Genomic DNA, 20,053 nt, shown 5'->3' with positions numbered 1-20,053 from the left:
CTCCTTTGCTCTTAAATTTCTCCCAATAAAAATAAGGTTTTGCTGAATCTTGCACCTTGTTATTCCAAAGTGAAATAGACTGAATTTCTCTATAAAAATGTTCTCTCCCTGCCTACCCTCTCTTACTTTGACTAAATTTGTAAATTTAACCATGGCTACCATATCCCAGATTTTAGCTAGCCAAGAGTCTATAGAAAGAGTGATGGTGTTCTTCTTCCAGTTCTGATATATTACCATCCTGGTTGCTGTTATTAAATAAAGTTGTCATCTCTATATCTTCTTTTGGTATGATATCCTTAAGATATCCAAACAGTATTAATTTTTTAAACAGCAAAAACAACACACAATGAACACTTAAGGCAGAGGCCTTTTTTTATCTAGCTGGAAAAGCTGTCCGAAACAAAAATGCCTTCAATTGTTTCCGGACAGTATAGATAGTGGGTGCCTGTCGTATCTCTACAGGAATACAATTCCACAGAGGGCTCATAGGTTAGGGTGCGTGCACCCACTATAATAATCCATATCACAGAGAGTTGCCAACGTTTCAACTAACCTCTGCAGTCATGCATTTGACAGGGGCATCTTCTCAGGAGTGCTTCTGCCTCAGGATAAATGTTGTTATTTAAAGGTTAAAGGCCAAGCTGCTGTGAAAAACACTCCAGGGGGGCGGCTGGAAAGTTGGCAATCCTGATATCACAGTGAGTGCCAGCCTTTGGATCTGCCCTTATAATTCCTGAAGTGGATTAGAATTACTAATTCCCAATTTAAAAAAAAACCATTGAAAATGTGTGGAAAACTGTCACCTTTGGTGCTGATCTCCAGAAGTGTGAGATCCCACTGTAAGGAGGTAGCTCTTGGTGCTATGTGAAAGGGAGAGAAAGAGTCTTTCCAGAGAAAGGCTAAGGGGCTGTGGAGACTGGTGGCATCATGTCAGTGGGGCAGCAAAATCTGCTCCGACTTTTAGTCCAAACTTTCAAGGACCTGTCTAAGGTGCTTCAGCAATAAAACCCTGAGCGGATTTCACTGCTCCAGTGACATGGAGCTATCAGCTGTCATTGGTGAGGGGGGAGGCTCCAGAAAACAAGTTCTGGAAGCAACAGTTGTTAGAGCTGCCTATTTTAGTCTAGAGAATAGAATGTTAAGTGCACTCCGTGGAGTGCAGTAAATCATGCTGCAAACCTGCCAGATCATTGTCCTCCAGTTTGCCCTGGGAGAGGAAAAGGTATATTTGAACTGAACACTATTAGGACACTCTGAAACTTGCTCCCCCCCCCAAGGAAATAGGGGTTATATCTAAATCCTACTCAGAGTAGACCCAGTGGAATAAATGAACCTAAGTTAGCCATCTCCATTAACTTCAATAGATATACTCTGAGTAGAACTAGCATTGAAGACAATCCTATGCTTGTCTTCTCTTATACAGAGTGGCTGTCAACAGTGCAGGCCTCTAAATATCTCATCACAGAAGTTGTGGACACCCTTTGCAGCCTCAGTTACATAAGCAGAAGAGCCCTCTGCAGCGTTGCTGATGTGTATCTCAGAAGTTATAGCCATTTCATTTGTTTGTCTAACATCTGCATTGGCTCAGTGACGTTATTGATTATTCTGACATCTTCGTTGGATTGGTGGCATTAACAGGAAGAGCCACTTCTTTTTAAAATAAAATAAAGAGACTCTTCATCGAAGATGTACACAGAAGAAAAACAAGGCAGGGTTGTGCAATCACAATCCCAGCTGGCAAAGTTGCCACATGACCTTTTCCCTCATATTCCAGAGGGTTATGGAACCAGCAGCTGTTTTGAATAAAGGAACTATTTTACATAATTGTCCTCCAGAATCATTTGGGTTTGAAATAGGGAACATCTAATGGGAAAGCATCATTTGGCCATTTGTGCCTAAGCTGTAGGTTTGTGTGCTTCCTAAAATTATCTCCATTGTGCACTCTTGGTTTAGTCTTTCACTTCTTAGTGTGAGCAGACCATAGTTTACTGTTACATCTGCACAGAGCTTGGAAAAGTTACTTTTTTGAACTACAACTCCCATTAGCCCCAGCCAGCATGGTGCTGGCTGGGGCTGATGGGAGTTGTAGTTCAAAAAAAGTAACTTTTCCAAGCTCTGCATCTGCACAAGACACACTAGAGCTGTAAGCAATGCTCAGTATAGAGATACCTACTGCTGCTTGCCTCAAAAGGGGTTGAGCCTTTTGCAAACATTTTATTTATTTATTTATTTCATTTATGAATACTATAAAAGCCAGTGTGGTGTAGTGATTAGAGTGTTGAACTAGAACCTGAGGGACCTGGGTCCGAATCCCCATTCAGCCATGAAGCTCACTGGGTGACGTTGGGCCAGTAATTGTCTCTCAGAGTAACCTCCCTCACCGAATGATTGTGGTGATAAAATGAGGAAGGGGAGAATCATGTATACCAGCTTGAACTCCTTGGAGAAAAAGTGGGGTATAAATGTAATAAAGAAATATCCCAAAGCAATTTAACAATAAAAACATTTCATCTCCTCCACCAGGAGACCAGTCCACACGGTGTCTGGGCTTGAGGGATTGTTTGTGGTGTTGGGCCAGAAAGACAAAATGGAGGATTTTGTTAGTGTAGTGTTAGTGTACCATCCACCATTAGTATACCGTCTGCCCTGCTGCGCTACAACCTCCCTAACCAAACTGGTGGAGGCAATTTTGGATGTTGTGTTGGATTACCCTTTCACAGTGGTGTTGGGGGACTTCAATATCCACACTGAGGCTACCTCAAATGGACCAGCTTGGGACTTCATGGCCTCCATGAGATGCTGGAGTGGGGCTTGGAGGTGGTGATAGGCTGGATATGGACCAATAAATTGAAGCTAGCCCCTGGAAAGAAAGAGGTGTTATGTGCCCAGAATTCTCATGTCCAGGAGGTGGGGAGACAGCCTGTTCTGGATGGGGTTGCACTTCCCCTGAAGGAGCAGGTCTGCAGCTTGGGATACTCTTGGATCCAACATTATCATTGGAGGCTCAGGTGGCCTCAGTGGCTAGGAGTGCCTTTTTCCAGCTCTGGCTAGTTTGCCTGCTTTGGCCCCTTTTGGACAGACATGATTTGGCCACAGTACTCCATGCTCTGGTAACTTCCAGATTGTATTATTGCAATACACTCTTGAATACTGCCCTTGAACACGACTCAGAAACTTCAACCGGTCCAAAATGCAGCAGCCAGATTACTGGTTGGGGTGTCTTTTAGCTCATATAACCCCCATTTTAAAACAGCTGCATTGGTTGCCAGTTCATTTCTGGGCTTAATTTAAGGTGCTCACACTAGTGTTTAAAGCCATAAATGACTTAGGTCCCAAATATCTGAGAGACCGCCTCCTTCCCTACTGACACTCTTGGGTGTTGAGATCAGCAGAGGGGGCCCGTTTGGTAGTTCCACCACCCTTGGAAGCTTGGGGTGTGTGTGTGACCCTGGAATTATCTGTGGTGGCCCCTAAGTTGTAGAACTCCTTCCCCACCGAGGTGCATCTGGCAATTTCATCGTGCAGTTTTAGGCAAATGCTGAAGATGCACCTCTTTACCCTAGCCTTTGACACCTGAGATGTATATTTTTAGGACCCACCCTATTTTGTGATTTTAATTTTTGTTTGTTTTTAATTGTTCTTAATGCTTTTAACATTGTTGTAACCTGCCCTTTGGGTGAAGGGTGGGTAATAATTGTTAACAACAACAACATATAGAAAAAGAATTTCAAAGAACAGACAGAGATAAAAAATCTCCACTTGTTGAAAAAGGAAGGTCTTCAATAGGCGCCAAAAAAGACAAGAGAGATGGCACGTGTCTGATATATAATGGAAGGGAGTTCCAAAGGGTAGGTGCTGCCACACTAAAGGCCTGATTTCAACATTGTGCAGAATAGATCTCCTGATGAGATGGCATCTGCAGGAGGCTCTCTCCTGCAGAGTGCAATGATCAGTTCTGTGTACAAGGAGTGAGATGATATTTTAGGTATCTTGGTCTCAAGCTGTATAGAGCTTTGTATCCCAATACCAGAACGTTGAACTTAGCCCAGTACCTAGGGGTGGGGCAGACGTTCGATTCAGTTCACATTTAAAGCAGACCCTATCAAATATGCACTTTCTGAGACAATATGAGAATTGAAACCCAGCCATCCATCAAAATTCACACCTATCTGAATTTGTGATGCATTTCCTCAACCACAGTGTTTACAAAAATGCATATATCAGTGAAAAATAGCATACAAAAATGCATTATATTAGGATAAATTGCTTGAGAAATGTGTACATTAGTCAAAATTGCATAAAATGTGCTTATTAGTAGAAATTCACACTAAAATGCTGAAGAATTATTCCTGAGGATTTTTTTAAAAAATGCAAATTTCTGCACAAATGTGGAGAACTGAATTTAAGATTGGAAACATTAGAAACTGAGAGAACTGAAATGAACAGATCCTTCCATCCCTACCAATAGCTTATTGGCAGCGATTCAAATCAATGCCAATATTGGGGGGGGGAATCCAGGAAGATGCTTATAAAATGACCTTCACTGCCCCTCCCTCTCCTCCTATCTCCCAAAGGGCCCAGAAACATGCAAAGGAAGGGAAATGGAGCAAGGGGTGCATGCTAGGCCCCAACATAGTATCTTTTTCTGCCTTGCCAAAGGTACATTAGTGGGCTCTTGGGGAGGATGGAAGGGAGAGGCAGCCAAGGTGCTTGCAGGCTCAAGAGCATTTGAACAGGACTGCTTGCAACACCCCTAATTCAAACCAAACTCTCAACTATAGTTTGCAGAAGCCATAATTTGACCACTTCAGACATAGCAGCAAACGATTGTTTTGATCAAACCAGGAAATTAAAGAGGGACCTGAAGCCACAGCTCAGTGTTAGAGCATCTGCTTTGCACGCAGATGGTACCAGGTTCAGTCCTCGGCCTCTCCAAGTAGGGTGGAATATCCCCTACTTCAAAACCCAAACAGTACTGCATAGACAGACAACAGTGAGCTAAGTTGGACCAAAGGTCTGACTTGGTCTAGGGCAGCTTGCTTTATTCCTATGAGGTGGTTGCAAGCCCAAAGCAAAGGCACCAAAGGCTAAACTGTGGCAAGGTCACTCCTACCTGGATGGTTCCCCAGCAACCAACTCTTAATGATTTCACAGGATCAGTCTCCACCCTCATGCTGCCAGCTACAACAAAGTGCGATAAGAACTGTGAAGCCCTTTGGATCTTGCAGGGTATTAAGAGAGAAGGAAGTCGTTTGTCAAGATCGCAAGAGCTATAAAACCAGAAAAGAAATAAAATGGATTTGCAGTTCCCATAAGTGGTACTGCCATACGTCTTAGCCACCATCAAGCACAAGCCCTGCTTCAAAGTTTTGACGTGCTTTGGTTGTCCAGGAAGCAGGAGACGCAGACAACTTCCTAATGCTTATTTCTGTTAACAAGTAACCATGCAGTCTTTCACTGGAACTACTTAGGAATGCTCCTGTGATTGGGCTTCCAGGCAGATAAACAGGCAGCCATTTCCTCCTCCGGGATATTCTAAGCTGTTGGGGGCTCCAGCAGACCACTCTGCTCTCCCCATCTTCCTCCTCAGTTTTCTTTTCCAACCGACAGTCAACATTCTGTGGCTCTTAGAGAGCATGGAACATGCTCAGTCCTTGATGAACTGTTTACCCCTTTTGTGTGTATGCGTGCTGCAAACTACAGGGGTCTCCTGACAACGTTAACAACTCTTGTTTCTCTGTGCCCTGTGTTTGCTCCATTTCTGTCAGCACAGAGGCACTGAGTTTGCTATTAGAGGGAGATGTATTCTTTTTAAAGTGACGAGTGAAGAATATCTAGGTGTCTGCAATAGGGAACAAAGAACAGGGTGTAGTTTTGGAAGAGAGATACTCAGAGTTCTTAGTAAGCTAACATCTTGATAAGCTAACAGTGCCTTCTCTTCTGAAGATGTGGGGTGGGAGCAATGGACTTTGGCTGTCTGCTGAGTGTTTAAGCTGTTCCTCCACCTATGCTTAACCTACATATTTGTAAATAAACTCAAATATTACAAAATGCCATCAGCTGCCATGACCTCTTTCCAAAAGAAACCAAATCCATACCCCAGGAATATCTCACCACTCTGATAAGTGGGGAGGGCGTAAAAATACATTTAAAGGAAACCCCCTACATTACCCACTCGTCAGAGCCAGACCTGTGACGATATTTCAACTTCAACAATACAGTCAACAAAGGAAAGGCTAAGAATGTTTGGAAAATCCCAGCTTCACAATGGAGGTCTTTATGAAAGGATTTGCTTTCACATTCATTTTCCCAGAATATTCTCTGCGCCTGAAAAGGTTCTGGAAACATCTGACAAAGGCTGCCAGACATTATCTTTCTGAGTTCTGGTTTGGTGGAGTAATCTGTGGAACCAGTCTATTAAATATTATCTAATGGAGCTTTTAATGGAGCAGTTTAATTTACTGATTAAAATGACCTATATTTGATCATTGAAACACCTCGGCTAGAATGTTGTTTTCCCCTTTGAGGAACTCGAAACAGATACTCTTAAATCTGAGAGCTGTGATAGTAAAAACAAATAGGCATCACACCTTATTTAGACAAACAAACATTATTTTGAACCACTGTTACTTTCAAAGGTTTCTGAATTTAATCAGCTGTCAGCAGGCCCTACAGGGAATGGCTCTGAGACTGGGTCAACCTGACATAATGGTGACTTTATTTATTTCTCTAATTTCTGTCCCAACCCTCCTCCCAGAAAGAGCCCAGGCGGCAAACAAAGGACAAAACTCTAAAAAAATATTAAAAATAAACATGGGGTTGACAGGCCCCACCCCCCTGTCAAAATGGCTTGTGGAGGTGGGGGGGTCCCAGGATTCGATCGTCAGCCAAATCCTGTCCCCCAGACCCCTGTGTCAAGGCTACGTGGTTCCTCCTAATTCCTGAAGCCCTGACCAGAAGGGGAAAGGACATGGTGGTGCTGCTGCTTGACATTCATCCCCATCCTTAGAAAAGCTTTTCAGATGATATAAAAACCTGCCTAATAACCTTGCTTACTAGAAGTGGACATGAGATGAGTATTCAACCTGTAGGATTGTCAATAATAATAATAATATGCATTTGTATCCCTCCTTTTCTACAAGGAGCTCGAGAAGGCGTACATATATGGTTTTCCCCCTCCCCATTTTGTCCTCACAACAACCCTGTGAGGTAGGTTAGGCTGAGCGACTAACACAGGCCCAAGGTCACCCAGTGAGCTGCATGGCTGAGTGGGGATTTGAACCCTGGGCTTCCAGGTCCTAGCCCAACACTCTAATCACTACACCATGCTGGCTCTTATATAGGCCTCGAGGGGGGAATTGTTTATTTTGCATATGTTTTGGCTACTTATCAAGAAAGAAAAGGGCAAAGCCTTATTTTTTTTTTGGCCAGCTTTCCCCAACCTGGTGTCCCCCAGATGCTTTGGACTGCAGCTCCCAAATCAGTCCCACAAAGCACAACAGTTAGGTGAATAGACTGCTGTGCCACTGGACTTGCCCAAACATCTGGGCTCCACCCAGAGCTGGATCCACATCTGAGGAGGCCCTGTGCAAAGTACCCTCTGGTGGAGCCCCTCCTCCATGAGTGGACCCCTTTGTCTGTCAGTGGGTCCTGGTGGCATACTTGGTGGAGCCAGTGGATGGCAGCAGCACTCTGAGCAGTAGGAGCTGGTTGGGTGTGGCCACCATCTATATTTCCCACAAGGCCCTGGAATGATACCACACCAGGGCATTGTTCAATTCAGAAACCTGGTGCAGCTTCAAGTGCCAGGCCAGGGTTTGCTTGTTTTTTAAGGGAGCCCCAGGACAGATGGCTCCCAGGGACTCTTTTGTGGTGCTGGGGCCTTGCAGTTGTCCAAGGGTATGAGATGCTGATGCTGGGCTTGAGCCTCTCCCCCTGGCCTCTACCCTTAACTCACTGGGCTCTCTCCCCAGACTCTGGACAGGTACCAAAATGGTTGCTTTCAAGAGTTGGCTGCCAGGCCCATAGCGCACTCTGAGAAGCAGTGATCTCTCTTCAAAGTGCTTTTGACTCTGAAAGAGGTGTCTAATGTTTTTAAATTTTTCAATTTATTGTCCATTTGATGTGCTGTAAGCCTGTTTGGGCACAATTTTGTGGAGCATAGGAAGCTGCCTTATACAGGTACTGAGTCAGACCATTGGTCTATCTAGCTCAATATTGTCTACACTGACTGGCAGTGGCTCTCCAGGATTTCGGGCAGGAGCCTCTCCCAGCTGTACCTGGAGATGCCAGGGATTAAACCTGGGACCTTCTGCATGCAAAGCAGATGCCACTAAGCTACAGCCCTATGAAAAGTGGCGTACAAATAAACAGATGATGTGATGATGATTGACGTTTGACTGTTTTCTTGCCTTAGGAGAACCTGAAGTAACAAAAAGTTGTCCAAAGATATGCCGTATATATTTATCCAAAGCGATTACCCTGAGTAAACTGCAAAGATATGAGGAAATCACGTGTAAGAGGAAGACTTCAGTGATGTAAGTATCTTCTGTCATTCATGTGATGCCAGTTATGATACAAGACACTTCTAGTCAGAAGAAATGAAAGTATATGCAGCTGAGACAGGATGCACATTTCATTCAGTTTCATTCCATTTGCGTTCTGCCTATCCAAAGGGCTCCGGGAAGAGACGGTCAATATTCAATCAAAGAGGTGGATCCATGTCCTTTAAAGCAGTGCTTCCCAACCCTTATGAGTACAGGACCCCCTTTGTAAGCTCAAAAAATTTCGTGGACCCCCCCCCGCTAATTGTAATTTTAGTCTCTGTTAATTGAAAAAAATGGTGCATGGCAAAATCACATTTCCAAATACCCTTTCGAGACAGGAGGTGTTGCTTTTTTCTCTTAATGCAAAGGTCCAATCAAATTGGTATACCCCCCCTGCACCCACAGTCTGCAGATGTACAGTCCTGTCTCCCAACACTAGTGGATTACAGTGATGGACTAAGATCCGGGTTCAAATCCTCACCCAGCCGTGAAGCCCACTGGATGACTTTGGACCAGACATAGTCCTTCAGCCTGACCTATCTCACAGGGTCTGTGTAAGGATAAAATGGAAAGGGGGAGAACTGTATGCAACTTGAGCAACTTGGACGAAAGGTGGGATATAAATCCAATAATAAATAAATAAATTTCAGCTGCAGTATGTGGACCCCAGCCTCAGACAACCTGCTGAGCTACTGCTACTACTACTACTAATAATAAAGAAGCAGCAATGTGGTCATGGTGGGGATGCTACATTGTGAAGACAAAAGGGTGGATAGATTGAGGAGGGGGATTGGTGCTTATAGGCCTTGGGATGATCATCAGAACTGATTACTTGGTTAGCCTGCACTTAGGGAATGAGAGCAGAAGCCAGATCAGCGCGCACACACACACACCTGCCTCTCCTGCAAGCATCGGCAAGCGTGCCATGTATTCAGGCACATGGGAGGGGGCAAGCCCTCAACTGCTGTGGCGTCTTGGAGAGAGAGATGGGGGGTGGAGTGTAGGTGGAAGAAAGGGAGGATGCTGGCACACACATTTAGCTTCAGAGATGGAGGTGAGCAGGTCCTGAGTGTCCTCATTGCTCCTTGGCTCCTTCCGGGCCAAAGGTGAGATCTAGGCAGCCTCACAAAAAAGAATATTTTTTAAAAGGAGGTGGTAGCGATGCAGGAACCACGAAAGGCAGGCTGGCTCCACTCTCAGCCTCCCTTGGCGTCTGCCACATGTTTTATATATGTATATCGTTTTGAAAGCAACAAACAGAACTTCACTCAAGCTTGCTCTGGATCCCTATAAAGATTCCGTTAATCACCTAAAAATATATGCATGTAATTGTGATTAACAAAAGAGAGGTTTATATTGTATTAACAAAACGTTTCAGCTTCCGCCTTCATCAGCTGCTAACATACAAACGCTGTTACCAAGGTGGCAGTTATAGAGCTTTGAGGATGGAATCCTCAGAGGGGCTTCCTTTGCAGAAGTTAAGTAGTGGTGGTACTGTCGATATATATATATATCTCACGGCCCCCAGGTTGGGAATCACTGCTTTAAAGAACTTATAAATTACTAAATCGATTCAGGGAACAAAAGAAGTGGCTGAAAGAAGGTTAAAATACTTTAAAAAACACAAAACACCCAACAGTAAATACAAGTAAATCAAAAGGATCTGATCTGGTGTGGAGGCAGAAGGCAACAGTTGTAGCGATGAGGACTTTTGTTTGACTCCCTGACTGCTCATAGCATAAATTCATTGTCATTATTATAATCATCATCACCATCAGCATCATTAGCATTATTTAGCGCTATCAAATTGTGTGGCACTCCAGAGAATAACAGCAAGAAGACAGGCCTCCACCCCAAACAGCTTGCAATGTAAAACTTGACACAAGCTGAGACTACAGAAGGCAAGAGAGGAAGATGGAAGAGACAGCAAGCCAGGGAGGAATGTGGCTTGTTAGGAAGAAACAAATCAGGATTCAGAGTGCCAGTCTTAATTGCAGCTTCCTGGTTTGCTTCTTCCACTCATACAGAGTGGGGGGAGCAGGAGCATGCCGTTCAATCCTAGTAAACCACAGTGAGCTGGTGGCTTCATGTCAGTGGGTCAGTGGAATCAGGGTATCCTGGACCCACATTGTTCAGGGCTTTGTCTATCAACACAAGAGCCTTGAACCTGACCTGGAACGATATGGACAACCAGGGCACATGTTTTAGCAGAGGTGTCACATGCTGTTGGCCGTCTGCCCCCATTAACAGTCTAGCCTGGAGCTTCTGGACCAGACCGAAGGGCAGCCCCGCATAGAGTGCATTGCAGTAATGCTAAAAATGTGCTTCAAGCAGCACTAAAGGATGTACTGAAATCTGTCCCATTGATCATCAGTGAGTTTTAGAAGTGCCGTAACTTGGGTCCCTCCTAATTGCAGTTCCTTCATTTCTCTTTCCAGATTGATCACTAAGGAGAATCGGAGCTTCTGCGCCAAACCAGAGGACAGTTGGGTGCAGGAGACTATGAAGCAACTGGATGCAATGAACACTCCTCCAGAAAAGCCAGCTGTGCTTGACAAACTCTTGGGAGCTCCTGTCCCTACATCAGCACACCCCACTGTACCATTTAGTACAGCAACCCTTAGAATGCTAACATTTCCTGTTACGAGACAAGGAGATCCCAACTTGCCTGGAGTGAGTTCCATGTCACCTGCAAAGTCTCCTACAAAGCCCACTCCCCAACCAGCAGTGGCTATGCCTGGAGCTACCCCTCAACATGAAAACCTTGCAACTGGGACTGTGGTTTCTAACACCACTGATGAACCAAAGAGATATGGGGAAGGTCTCACACCTGTTGGGAAAGGCCTGGAGGACTTCCCTGGATCAACTCGTAATTTGGTAGCATCTCCTACAACTCTAGGAACTCATGCAACAAGTACCATTTATGGTAGATTTGATTCTGAGAATCCTGTGGGGTCTCCTGAACAACCCACACTCCATCCAACTAGCTCTTCCTTAAGCAGATTTATTACAGGTTCTATGAGGAAAGGTATGAAGTCTACCACAACATCTACCAAACTGCCAGGGTCCTCGAGTCGACCAAATTCAATTCTGAGCAGCTCTAGATCAGGTATTAGACCCCAATCAACTCTGGGTCTCACAACTGTGTCCCAAAGAAGGGGCTTTCCTGGTCAATCCCACACACCCGTCAGTACTGTTGGAAGCAAGATGAAAGACAGGAACTTTGCAGTCAACGATTCAGCTGTTTTGTTTGGGGAAGCTTCAGGAACTCTTCCATCTGCTGAAGCAAACAGAGGTACTTTTTCCAAATCTACAAGTACTTTGCCAACTTCCGACTTTCCCCACAGAAATGCAATTGAGATGAGCAGAGCTCAGGCAACGACAAACACTCCAGAGGTTACTTTGACTTTCTTTCCCAGTGCCTTGGCTAAATACCGAACTCATATTATCTCCATGGCTTTCCTGGGTGTTGCTTTCTGTATCGGTATTGCTGTCAGTGCCATGGCATGTGCCAAGTCCAGCCTTTGTGCCAGAACATCATCACCTAAGGAAATGGTCCAAGGCTTGCTGTTCACTCCCTCTAACTCCCGAGCTGATGCATATACCATGGATATTCTTTAACTTGCTCATGACTTTGTCTAAGAATGCTTCTTCCACTGCCAGGGTTGACCAGGCTTTGTCTAAATCATGGCTGGTGGTGTGTGCTTCCCCCACAAGAGTGGGACCTGTGATATTTGCTGCTGTTGGGCAACAGGATGCAACAAAGCACATTGCTCCAAGGGTAGATAATTACAGTGTAGTGAGATGCCTTACCCTGCAGGGTTATGAACTACGGCCACAGTCTTCAAAGTGGGAGGTGGGCCTCCTTACCAAACCATGCGCTGTTGCTGGAGGAATAGAGAGATCTTTCCTGAGCCCTTCAAGCCAAGTTTGTGCTTCTTGGTTGGGGACAAGGTTGGAACAGTGCAAATGCCATTGTAGATTGACAGTGAAAGGATTACTGAATTTCAGCATCCTTGGACAGGACTCCTAAAGATGTTTGGCTGAGCCTCCTTTATTTGTCATTCCATTTGTCATTGTTTTTAAATTGCTTTTTAAAAATGTGTTTTTAAATTTGGATATTTCTTTTTAATGTTTTTAATTGTTGTAAACCGCCCAGAGAGCTTTGGCTATGGGGCAGTATACAAATGCAATAAACGAGCAAACAAACAAATAAATTCTAGCCTGATGTTGAATCTGTTGGTGTCTCAGTAGTCCAACACAATTTGTATCACATGAGGTCACTTAGACCCTGTAGATCAGGGGTGGAGGCCTTTTTTTCTGCCAAGGGCCACATTTTCTTGGGGTAATGTGTCGGGGGCCACATACCAGCGGTGGACGGAGCCACCCTCTTCTCTCTCTCTCTCTGCCTCTGCAACCCCTTTTTATTTCTTTGTCTCCTTACTCTTTCTTTCCCTTTTTCTGTCTCACTCTCCCTATGCAGGTGGAGGGACAGATCACTCTTGTTAGAGGTCTGACCTGCTTGCTTTGTATTTTTATTTTTTTACAAAATCTGTATGTTACTTGATTGTAACAATCCTCTAAGTGGGTTACAAAAAAACTGTGCAGACGACATTTCTCCCCTCCTCCTTCCATTGCTCCATCCATATTGCCTTCCTCCCCTTCTCTGTCTCTCCTTCCAGGCTCCCCACCCACCCCCAGGGGCCGCATGCAACTAGCTGGCTGCAGATTGTCCACCTCTGCTGTAGATGCAGAATCTGCACCTGCAGATGTTTGTGGCTGAGTGCTTAGCACACAGAAATAATCATGTCAGGGATGGAAAAGAAAGGTGTACAGGATTGTGATTAAATTTGCCCTGAAAGCTGAAGACCAAAAGCGATGCGATTTAGCTAAGCTCAAGATGTAGTATTGTATTCTAATCTATAGTATGGGTATTTTCTGAGTTTGCTCTGTGGTGTTTTATATTTTCTTAAAAAAAATAAAACTCTAATGCAAGCAGCATGGTGTCCTTCACTAGTGCAAGCCAGAATTAAAAAAAGATTGGTCGAGTGAAGCAAAGTACCACATTATGGAGCCATCAGAAGATTCAGTACAACACAACTGCAGATCAAGTATCATTACTTTATTTACAGTATGCACTGACTTTCAATTTTAAAAACATCTTAGGTAGTTTACAATTTAGCAAGAACAGTGTTGAAACAAACACAATTTAAGTAGCAGAAAAGTCAGAAGCATGAAAATCAGCCAGTAGCTACAGCACCAGAGGTAAGCAGTTAAAAAGTGAGAAAGTCTGGGTAAATTAAAAAGGCTTGAATGAAAAAGTGCATGATTGTTGAATGAGCTACTAGCCTGGTGTGCACGTAACACTAAACCATGATTTAATCAAACAAGGCCAGCAACTCATTTAATAAATTGTGGTTTGATTGTCCAAACCCTGCCCCATGGCTTAACTGTAGTTTGTTTACTGCCAACAAACCACTGTGAAGTCTGGTTTTTGTTGGCTCACAAACCTTGGTTTGAACTTCAAGCTTGGCATTATGTGTGAATCAAGCACCCTTCCTTAACTATAGTTTGCTTGGCCACCAATCCCCAGACACTCGCCATGCGACAAAAAGGCATGAAGCAAGAGCGGCTGGAAAACAAACCAAACTTTGGAGAAACAAGCCATAATTTGTGGTCATGTCTGAAAGCAAACAGATTTTGGACAGACGCCCTGTATTCAGTTTGTGGTTGGCTTCAGGCCACTGTGTGTTATACCACACTGAAATCGAAGCAGTATTTTGATTGGCTGTGTAAATGTGGTGCTGTTATGAAAAAGTGTGTGGTTATTGTGAAAAGTTGAGAATTTAGGCCACCACACTACAGTCTTTAGAGCTGCTCACAGCAGAATCGGACGGTTTGATGTGCAGTGGTTGTAGTGCCTTTTAGATGCTGCAGCACCAATGAATGCTCAATCCAAGCGGAGCACCTTCTAAGCAGGATCCAGTAAGGTGCAAGAACTAGCCATGCCTCTCCTGAATTTGCAGAGTGACTTCTTGGCAAGGCAAAGTTAAAAACAGGTTGTTACTCAACCACTGTGTTGTTCTCAACACAGGCTTTTGATTCCTCAGCCCACTCACAACATCCAAGGAAGCCTTTGCCAGCCTTGTGCCCTCCAGATGTTTTGGGTTGTGAACTGTGACCAGCTCCAGCCACCACCTAGGGCTGGAGCTGATCACAGTGTCAAAATTCATGGGTCAAAAATTAAAATAAAATAGAAAGGTAATCTTAGTTAAGAAGATTTGCTATACTCCAAGAGGAATCACAGCAGCCTGGCTTAAATATAATTTAGAGGGGACAGAGTCTTCTCATCAAGTGAGATGGTTTACAGCTGGCCCCCTCCTCTCCTTCAGAGCAGGCTGGCAGCAATAAAGAGGAAGTGCAGTGGGGTGAGCAATGATGGGAAGCCCTCATCCCCAGGTACCCTGAGTACAGAGAATGTGGAATTAATACTGAGTTTCATTTTTCTTGTCATTATACAAGGGGCCTAAATTGGGTTTAAGATTTAAAGAATTTGTCTCAGTGTTATTAATGGTGGCAAGATAAATAATAACACAGAGGTGGAAGAACTTGGATGGGCTGCATACCTTGGCCTGGTTTAAAAATATTTGGAATATGGCAGTCTTAGAAATAAAAGCACATATAATTCACATCTCCCAAATGGAATAACTAATTTGCAGTCCTTTATCACCACCTGGTGGACAATCATGGAATACACTATTGAACAAGACGTATGACCAACTGTGACGTGTAGCGAAAAGGAGATGGTTACCATGATAATAATTTTTTTAAAAACTGCACTCCAAGCTACCAGCCTCGAGTCCCAAGCAGTTAGGACAGCTCCAAGGTCAGCAAATGATTTAAGGCTGGGTAGGGATGGGAGCTTCAGGCCTAGGGGTCAAATGCAGCCTTGCGCAGGCTGCAGACCTCAGCAGCCTTGAATTACACCCTTCTTGTGTGTTTTTGCCAGGGTGGAATGTGTCCTTGAACTCTGATAATGCCCCTTGCTTGTCTGGATGGAAGACAGATGTGAGCGTAGCTAGAAACTAAAGGTCAACGTTACCTTGCTCCACCTGCCTCTGGCCCTGCCCAGCACTGGCATGTCGCCTCTAGAAGGTTGTCCAGGAAGAAATGTAGCCCCTTAGGCTGAAAAAGGCACCCCACCCCGGACTAAGGAGCAGGTGAGAAGAAAGCCTGGAGGTAAGATTCGGAAAGGAGGGGTTTTCCTTCACGCCAGCTGCAGAGTAGATCAGAGTGGAGCCATGAGCAGCAGGAAGGAGCATGTAGTGGGGGGAGCTCCCCAGGGATTGTAAAGGAAACTTCACAATGTTTCATAAACATCATTTGTTTTGTGTTTCTCTTCCTTTATTGAGTCCTTGGCCTTAGCAAATGGTCAAAGAGTATGTGCCCTTTTCCCATAATTCCTGGAGTTCTTCCGCTTCAGAATCAACTGATAATCCACTTCCTTTATAACAGTGATTGTTATCAACAAAACCCAAAAAACATGTACATGCTTCGGTTAAATGTGTCACTTTCTCTGCTTCTGTATCAAAAACAAACATGATCTATGCTGGGGTGGTGCATGGGGAAAACCCTTCTCCTTAGGTTGTTTATTCATTCCACTTCTAACTACTCCTTTTAAGGTGAGGACAGAACAGCTTCTGGGGGTATCCTAGTTAGTCTCCCACCCACCCCAGGCACAGAGCTACTTACCTTTAACCAAAATGAACATACAACACTGGAATCGTTCTTATACTATTGGGCTGGCCAGCTCAGCATTGCAGTGCCTATGCCGGCTCTCCAGATTTTCACAAAAACTTAAAAGTTATTCTTAGCAGTGCTCAGTTTATCAAGAACAAGCGTTAAGGTGAAGAACTATATTACACATATATGACAAAACAGTACTTTTATTCCACTCATAAAATGTAAAACATCAAGACGGCACTCATATAACTTTTATGAAGGCCAAATGCCCATTAAATCTGATAAAATGAGTGCTCCTTAGTAACCATTTGGCCAAGCGCGTTTCAGCTGAGACTTCTTCAATGGCCTGATATTTCCTTAGGCTTTGATATAAAGGAACTCCATTCTTAAAACAGGCTGTATCTAAATGCAGGAGACTTATATCCCCTCAATTTCTCGTTTTAGTGCTATCATCAGAAAAAATACTTTTGAGAGACATCAATACACCAGAGAAGACATGACTGTGAAATGTGTATTATGTATATTTTCTTAGATGTCTGAAGGTGCCCCCAGGCCCAACAAGACTGTAGACCTCTACCTTACACACTTACACCAGGAGGAAATCAGGAACAGACAATGGGCTACAGTTTTGGATTTTAGTGTATATGTTGCAAAATAGGAAGTGGCTGATAAGTATAAGATTTTTGAATAAGTACAAAAAAAAAGTACAAAAGAGATAATCCCCCCCCCTCAAATATTTCAAATATTCTTCAAACAGATACAAAGATTTTACAGTTGGGGCGGAATCATAGGAAAGAGATGAGACCGAAGTGCTTGCTTTGCCTGTTCCTCAGTGGAAGCAGCCAGTAGGGTAGTGGCATATGCAGAAGTGCAGGGTCCCTTCATAATAGTTGAAAAAATAAAGGGGGGGAGGGAAATTCCTGGGCTACCTCAAAAAGCTAAGTAAGGAAAGCAGCAACCCCCTCCTGAAAATATTTAGTGAATTTTTTTCTCCTGTCATTATTTTTCAGAGACCTTCATTTCACACCTACCCAGTGAACAGTGAAGTTCTGGTATTTTGAGTACTGGGTGCCTGAGGGCCCACAAAATACTGCAACCTAGCCTCTCTCTGGAAAGGCTTTTGCCTCAAATTGTGGAGAACCTCTTCCAGTCCTAGGAGAGACACTGCAGGGTTGGATGGACCAAGGGTCTGGCTATTTTATAAAAGGCAGCTTCATATGTTCAAATGATCCAGAAACTTTTGCAATGTTACAAAATAATCTGCTCCTGGATCATGCAAGGCTGCCATAGTCTGACTTTAAGGTTGGGGACATCCTGTGGGGCAGGGCTTTAGAACCTCGAGCCGGACGGGGGGATGTGGCCTTCGAGACTCTCCAATGACCACACTCCTCACCAGCCCTGCTCTGCAGTCTCGAGTGTTTTTGCCTGGGTGGATGGTGCCCTTGGACTGTGACACTGCCTCTTAGGCTACATTCATCCAATCCATATATTCCACTTTAAACAGTCATGGGTTCCGCCAAAGAATCCTGGGAATTGTAGTTTGTAAAGGGGACTGAGAGTTGTTAGGAGACCCCTGTTTCCCTCACGGCATTGCAATTCCCAGAGTTTCCTGGGAAGAGGGATTGACTGTTAAACCACTCTGAGAATTGTAACTCTCTGATGGGAAGAGGGCTGTCTTAGCACCCTGAACAAACTACAAACTACTACCTAACTGTTAGTATGACAATGGAATCAATTACCTAGGGAGGTGGCGGGTCCTCCAACAATGAAGGCATCCAAGAGGCAGTTGGCTGGCCATCTGTCAGGTATGCATGGAGCAGGAATTTGGACTTGAGGGCCTTATATAGGCCCCTTCCAAATCTGATAATAGAGTAATAGTGGAATAAAGGTATGGTGTGAATGCAGCCTTATTTGCCTAGATGGATGACAACATGGTCCATGGGTGGGGGGCAGGGATGGGTGAAATTTTCAATTCAGTTCACATTTCAAGTAGAATTTCCCAAATTTGCACTTTACCAATCAATATGAGAACTGAAACACAGCCATCCTTAGAAATTCATTTATTAGAATTTTGTGATGCAGCTTGCCAACAATATTTACAAAAATGCATATATTAGGGGAAAGTATGCATAAAATGAGTGAAAACATGCAAAAATGCATTATATGATGAGAAATGGCTTGCAAAATAATGTGTACCTACTGCCTGCAAAAATGTGTTTATTAGGAGAATTTTGCACTAAAATGCTGGAGATTTTCATGAGGATTTTTTAAAAAATCACAAATTGCTGCAGAAATGGGGCAAACTGAATTTAAGATTGGAAAAATGAGAAACTGGGAGACCCGAAATTGTCTGATCTTTCCATCCCTAGTGGGGGAGTAGAATCCTCTGACTTCTGTGTGACTGGAATGTACCCTCATGTACAAAGGAAACAGTCACAGCCCACTCTTGTATCTGGTCCCTAGAAGATTGCCTGCAATGGGAAGTGGCCCTCGGTCTGCAAAAGTTTCCCCACCCTTGCTGCAGCACCACAAACTGTTCCATTCCGGTCAGCTCTCTGTTCCTCACCTCTTCCCTTGAACTGCATAATTTTCTCTGTACTCTCAGTTCCTTTTCCATCCTTCTTTACTTCCTATCTTTCATCCAGTTTTGTTCAGAACTCTCTTCACCAACAAACCACACCAAAGTATGTCATGCTTACAAAAACACACACACACTAAATAATATTTCACAATCTGTATGTACAAAAGAACATTCATCCAAAGCAAGAATATTTCCGGCACAGCATCTGGAACGGTAGGTATTTCACCCATAACAGATGTGCCCTTCTTACAATGCTGTTCCCAGTTATTTGCAGGGAAAAAGGACTGCAGGGCTGGGAAAGGAAAGAGAAGGGAAGCTTTCCCCTGATAAGAGCTTTGAGGATGGCAGAGAATCCTCAGCTGATCTCTGCTATGGAGCATAAGGCTATCAATGGCCACTAGCCATGATGGTTAGGTTCTCCCTCCGCTGATGGAGGCAGTATATCTCTGAATACCAGGTGATGGGGATCCCAAGAGAGAAGAGGGCTGTTGCCCTCAGGTCCTGCTTTGGGGCTTCCCACTGGGGCATCTGGAGTAGCCACTGTGAGAACAGGATGGGCCCTGTTTGGCCTGATCCAGCAGAGATTTTCTTATGTTCTTATGCAGGGATGTAGTCATCCGGGGTCATGGGAGGGGGTGTAGACCCCTTCCTTTTTTAGAAGTAGGGTCCCTATGTCTCCAGTGCCCTACAAGCCATTCACCATGAAAGGGGAGTGTGTTAGTCACTGAGAAGAGCATTCGGGAAGCTATCATTGTCTTCTTCTTCTTCTCAGAAGCACATACCCTCATCCTGCTTTCATCGCTCAACAGAACTCTAAACACAGTAAGAAGCTGAATGTTCATTTTATTGTATAATCTTAGAAGGTTGTATAAACTTAGAATGGGGCGTGGCTGTGAGTGGATTGTGCTGTGACATGAAGGGCCCCTGAACATCTGAATTTGCCACTACGGTACTGTTCTTGTGTCCCCTGAGAGATCATGAAAGAGTAGAGTCGGGTTAGGCCCAGAGAAGGTATGATCTGCGTGTTCTATTCATGCTGACTCTTCTCCCACTTGCCATGTCCATATTCACTGTTTATTATTTATTTATTTGTTTATTTATTAAATTCATATCCTGCCTTTCCTCCCAGAAGGAGCCCATGACAGCAAACAAAAATACTAAAAGTATTCTGAAATATGTTAAA

General features: G+C 44.1%; 1 protein-coding gene across 1 annotated transcript in view; it reads left to right on the top strand.

Moving 5' to 3' along the window:
* LOC133369381 (nuclear pore complex protein Nup214-like) overlaps positions 1 to 13,481 on the top strand; it is a 32,018-nt gene extending 18,537 nt beyond the window's left edge. The window contains exons 4-5 of the mRNA XM_061594656.1: positions 8,417 to 8,537; positions 10,985 to 13,481. Of these exons, the coding sequence (XP_061450640.1) occupies positions 8,417 to 8,537; positions 10,985 to 12,167 (1,304 nt within the window). The 3' untranslated portion in view covers positions 12,168 to 13,481. The remainder of the gene's footprint in view (positions 1 to 8,416; positions 8,538 to 10,984) is intronic.
* The last annotated feature ends 6,572 nt before the right edge of the window (positions 13,482 to 20,053 follow it).

This window comes from Rhineura floridana, chromosome 13, assembly GCF_030035675.1.
Source record: "Rhineura floridana isolate rRhiFlo1 chromosome 13, rRhiFlo1.hap2, whole genome shotgun sequence".
NCBI classification, from domain to species: Eukaryota; Metazoa; Chordata; class Lepidosauria; order Squamata; family Rhineuridae; genus Rhineura; species Rhineura floridana.
Note: the sequence above shows the minus strand (reverse complement) of the source record. Positions and strands in the feature narration are given on the sequence as shown.